The sequence below is a fragment of the Hylaeus volcanicus genome, chromosome 5 (assembly GCF_026283585.1).
Source record: "Hylaeus volcanicus isolate JK05 chromosome 5, UHH_iyHylVolc1.0_haploid, whole genome shotgun sequence".
Lineage (NCBI taxonomy): Eukaryota > Metazoa > Arthropoda > Insecta > Hymenoptera > Colletidae > Hylaeus > Hylaeus volcanicus.
This window is the reverse complement of record NC_071980.1, coordinates 8,147,301-8,152,751: the sequence shown is the minus strand read 5'-3', so window position 1 is coordinate 8,152,751 and position 5,451 is coordinate 8,147,301. Positions and strand designations below refer to the sequence as shown.

Here is a 5,451-nt window from a genome sequence, read left to right as displayed (position 1 = left end):
CGAAATAATACCGAAGATAAATATTTCAAATATATCAAATATTCAATAGATAAATATTTAAAAATTCATGGGTTGTATAATAATTAAAAGTCACCGTTGATATAACGGAATAATTTATATAATCCAATGTAATGATTTTATTAACAAGTTCTACAGTAAAATATAATTGCATAATAAAATTCTCTGCATAGGTAACTTTTAGGTTGATATTAACAGATATTCAAAATTATTAAACAAAAGCATTGCAGATAAAATGTCTTGAATTCAGTAATACATACTACAAAATTAAAAACGCAAACTATAAAACAAATAATAAACAAAACTCAGCTTAAGGGTTGGTAAACTAGAAAATAAAATTGCACATTTCATCTGAACATGTAGACAATACTTTATTTACAATATTTTACAAAATTACATCGACATAAATCATTCGAAATCTTCGCAGTTTTTCACTAACAAGACAATTGCATAACATCGACGCAAATTTTAAACATATTTCATTTCCAGTCACTAAAGTCTACCTAACATTTTCGAATCGTAATAACAGTTTTGTAAAACCGTTCTTTGGCATCATGGCGTATCCTACCTACGGACGGCACATAAGAATGCTGTTTCGAGCCTCGTGGGCGTTCTTAAAAGTATTCGTGACTAGCTACGATACGAATAATATTAAAAATAAATCGAAGTTATCCACAGCGTCTAAATAACTTTTAGCAAGACACGTTAAACGTTAAAGTTCATACTGATTACAAAAATAACGCATCCCCAAAAATCAAATGGCACTAAACGCTTCACACTGCTTCTATCACTCGTTGCGCGCCATATAATTTATTTCCATAAAAAAAAAAAAACTAATTGAATGTACATTAAATAAATCTTCCTATGAGCTATAGAAATTAACAGTAACACGCATTACCGATAGGAATAAATAAAGTATAATAATTCGCGCTTATTTAACAATAATCTGACGCATTCGCTTGCGTCGAATATTATTAAATATTTCATTAATCTTTGGATGATTAGCCGTGTTTCCTTAATTACAGATTTAAATAATAGAAATTATGAATATAAAAAGTTAAATAATAAACGAAACTGCTCGCTTAGCAGACGTAGGACTATAAATTGTAGTGCATGAGTGTCTATTTCGTGCGTCTAAATTATATTACACTTATCACAAATTTCTTAAAATAACACTTGTATAAATAGTATAATAGCAGTAAGAGTACCGTAAATGAAAAACAGATTTTGCGTGATGCATACGGGAATTGCATTTTAATTTAACGTCTCTATAAAATGGAGAACTTCATATAGTTCACCAATTGCTATATTTTTACAAATATGTGACAAAATTCTTCCAATAAATTAATTTTCAAAGTCTTAACTTTCAATAACTTATAATTTACGAAAATTAAGTTGTGCGAGAATTAAATTTATGAAACGTTTTATAAAACTTGTCAAGACTATAATCATATGAAATATATTTTTACAATCAAGCTATCAATCCAATAATATATAATTATGATATCAATTATAGCTAAATATCGCCTAATCATGTCTAGGTTTCTGTGACTCTGTATGTTATTACTGTGTTACTAGCAATATTTTATTGACGTGTGTAAAACAGTATGTATATTGTATATTATTATTTAATATACGCTGTGACTATGCACAAATTTTATTCCTAATAATATATAAAGACTAAATTTCTTAAAAAATAAGACATTTTTCAGTTGAAACGCTCAGTGGCTAGTGACTGCTGACATATTCACATACTTTTCATCTTTAGTTTCTAGTTTGCTATTGCAATAATTAAAAAATGCACGAATACACTCAGAAATTTCAGTCGCTAGTCACCGAGTATATAAAGGACTTAATACCATATCTTTTATCTGTAAATGTAGTTATCGCAAAGATTCTATAACATATTGCAGTTTTATCTTAGAAAAATTATTTCTTCGTTATAACGTTTTGGTCAAGGTTGTTATCTTTCTTCGGGATCAAGAAAAATCAGGAATTAATAATTACTTTTTTTTAATAATTGAGTACTAATGTAGTCAAATTATTTCTTCGTTATAATGTTTTGGCCAAGATTGTTATCTTCCTTCGGGATCAAGAAAGATCAGGGGAATTAATAATAAGTAGTTAATAATCACTTTGTCTTAGTAGTTGAATACAAATTTAGTAAAATAGTTTCTTCGTAGCATCATTTTGTGATGCCTTCTTCACGAATTATAATTATAACGCAATTTAGTTGCAATTTAGTTTCATGACCGTGTCGCGTAAGCTGTACTGTTTTAATCTTATATCCACTACTTAGCTGAATGAATTCTTTAGCCTACCATTGCCGCTTCCTGCTTCCCGCTTCGTCATTGCCATTTTCCATCGTGTTTTTGTAGAAGATCGCACAACGCCGCGATGTAGGTCTGCGCCATTTGCAGCGTCTCGAATTTACTGAGCTTGTGATCAGCCCCGAGGCTTGGCACGACTTCTCGCAATTTGTCGAAAGCGTCGTTCAGGCCGTTCATACGACGCCTCTCGCGAGCGTTCGCGGCGAGACGCCGACGCTTCAGGACGCTCGGTGACGGTGGTATGTCCCTTGATCGTCGCCTTCCTCTTCGAGGGCTGCTCGTGGGCGATACTTGTTTCTGGAAATCAATTGAAAAGCAAACATCGAGTTATTTAACCCTGGAACGTCACGTTTCATTTTTTAGTACGTTAACGCATTCACTGCCAGACAAATTTAAACACTTTGGACGGCAAATTTAATACAGACGTGTAATCTAGATTATTATTCTGATAATAGAAAGTCATATCGAGTTTGTTTTAAAAAGAAAATTTACGATCTTCTTTTGCAATAATTCGTGACCCAAAGGCCTATAAACTTATTCGTTGAGTAATTGCCATGAGAATTTGAACTACGAGACATCTCGTAGTTGCCAATGAATGGGTGGTGATGTCCAATAAAAATGCAAAATAAAGTAAACAAAGTCCGGCATTTCGAAACGAATTATTGACGTGATATCGCAAAATTCGAGATCGTTTATCGGTTGTTTTCCATCTCCTTACTCACCTGAACGGACGTAACGGGTTCCCAGCAACTTTTTCGCGGCTCGATCATCTGCATCTGTTCGTTGCTCTCGAGGATATGAAATTTTTGTTCCTGAGGCGGAGTCTCGTAACAATAAGCTGGAGCAAGATACTCCACGGAACTGTCCTCGTGCAACATTGATCTGGGAGAAGTTGTGTGACTTATCACGTGTTGTGCTTCGTATCTAATTCAAACAAAATGATATCACGTGACTCGTCCAGAAAGTCCTGTTCACGTACTCTCTGAGACCAAAATACAATGAAATGTTGCAATATTCTTAATTCTGACATAGCATATTAAAAAGAATCGCACAGATACCGCACACAAGACGAAGCGAAGCTATATTCATAATTGCGACGTATGGGAATGCAAAGCAATTGTCAGTAATTATGAAGTGATCGAAGATGCAGCAGAGTGATAAGCTTATAAAAATACTCTCACGTTTGGTAAAAATGGTTTAACACTGTACTATGGATGTTTATGCAAATTATTATTTTTATATACACAAATGAAGAACAGAAACTTGCGTTGAAGTTTGTTTTGTCTTCTAAATGTTATAATATACATTTTATTTTTTATATATTTATAGATAACAGTTCAGAGTTTCAGACAGTTTCACAGACTTCTCCATATTTCCACTTTGCACAAGTGCATAAACATTCACAGTCTAATAAACATCATCTATTTCCATATAATTATATAAAATTTCTATAGTTTTGTATTAAATATAAACACAGCCTGCGGGACGAATTTATAGGGTGACGTAATAGAAACGTATTCTTACCTTTGCGGCGTCACAGGTGTCAAAACACCAAAGGAGCTTCTGTCGTACGAATCGGGGGTTCTCGAATATTTAGTAACTACGTCGTTCCCGTAATTGATCGGCTCTGCGTCTTTTCGAGGAGTGTGCTCACCTTTGTGCGCATAACTTTCCCTGAACGGGATTTTCATGGAGTCATAATTCGGGGAGTTGTACGGCGAAGGGTACAAGGATTCGTAGGTCCTCGCTGTGCTCGGATACGTCGTCGCGATCATTTCAGAAGAAACTGGATAATCGTGGTGATTGGAGAGAAGAGCCATCGTTCACTTCGATTTTCTTCGAGGATTATGCTTCATCCAATATATTATCAAATCTTGTGGTATAAAATTATTGTAACTTATAGGACAACTTCTTGCTTGATTCTTCCAAAAATAAGATAAAGGTATCAATTTTCACTTCTGCTCCTCTGTTCACTTCGATTTTCTTCGAAGACTACGCTTCGTCAAATATCAAATCCTCAGGAGTGGTTCAAGTCTTATGGCATAAAATTATTGTAACGTACGGGACTTCTTGCTCGTTGTTTTTTCCAAAAATAAGATAAAGGTATCAATTTTCACTTCTGCTCCTCTGTTCACTTCGATGATTTTTTTTAAGATTATGGTTCATCAAATATCAGTTCCTGAGATATAATTCAAATTTAATGATACGAAGTTACTTCCGCTCCTTCTCTTCGTCCAAATCTTCACGCAACGTCCAACATAATTCACATGGTGACCATCCAACACAAAAAAAAAAAAAATAGCGCGACGCGCTCATCCGCGAATTGTTCAATTTATTCAAACCTTTTAACCGTTTTATCACTTATAAAGAAAAACACCAATCAACAGAATACGAGAACCGGGTCCATCGAGGCTTCCACTATCGATCACAGACCATCTGAACGCATGCAACACCAAGTATAAAATCGACGTTTACAGTAACACAACATTCGTCACCGAAGACGCCCGCTTCTCTTCATAATTTCGCGGTGTCCTAGCGCAACCATGAAGGAAGACTCGTATGCAGATTCGTATGATCACGTCTCCGCGGAACGCACTGCACAGTCCCAGGACCGTGTCATTAGGTTCGTAAAGAATAACAATGGCAAAGAAGTCACCGATCCTCGCGGTGTAGCGGCTCGAGTTTGAGTGTGGCGCGTGCCATGCGTCCTTCATCGCATCAACATATGGTTCCCACTTCGTTTTATGTCCATTCTATAGGTGCACCTGGTGGCCCGTTCCGGGCTCCTTCTGTAGCTACCCTCTCCTCTTCTTCGTCGGTACCACTTTACCCTGCAGAAACGTGCCGCCGCTACCCGTCGCGGTCGCTTTTTCCTTCCTCCCTTCTTTGCTTCCTGGCAAGGGGCTTATCTGTTCGCGTACACAGAAGCTGAACACTTCCTCGAGGGAAGGTGTACCTGTTGATTTAGATAACGGAAGGAACGGGGAGGGGGTACCTGTTGATTTAAATTTCACGAGGGGAATCTAGGTTTCGCGTGGAAAAGGATTCACAGTGCGTTTGAAATTGTTTAGGGGTAGGAAATGGAATATTAAATTAGGAGGAG

General features: G+C 36.0%; 1 protein-coding gene across 1 annotated transcript; it reads right to left on the bottom strand.

Moving 5' to 3' along the window:
- Positions 1–375: 375 nt before the first annotated feature.
- Positions 376–5,343, bottom strand: LOC128876264 (heart- and neural crest derivatives-expressed protein 1-like). Its single transcript, XM_054122469.1, has 3 exons — positions 3,873–5,343; positions 3,071–3,272; positions 376–2,645 (listed from the first exon to the last, which is right to left on the bottom strand). Exons 1-3 carry the CDS (start codon positions 4,166–4,168, stop codon positions 2,367–2,369), a joined length of 777 nt encoding a protein of 258 aa, XP_053978444.1. The 5' UTR covers positions 4,169–5,343; the 3' UTR covers positions 376–2,366.
- Between the last annotated feature and the right edge of the window lie 108 nt (positions 5,344–5,451).

Bases quoted from the DNA above. Each gene is read 5' to 3' on its own strand.
- LOC128876264 (XM_054122469.1), bottom strand. From the start codon at position 4,168: ATGGCTCTTCTCTCCAATCACCACGATTATCCAGTTTCTTCTGAAATG. The intron at 3,273-3,872 runs GTAAGAATACGT...TGTTTGAATTAG, and splicing joins ACACCTGTGACGCCGCAAAG to ATACGAAGCACAACACGTGA. The intron at 2,646-3,070 runs GTGAGTAAGGAG...ATTGATTTCCAG, and splicing joins AACCCGTTACGTCCGTTCAG to AAACAAGTATCGCCCACGAG.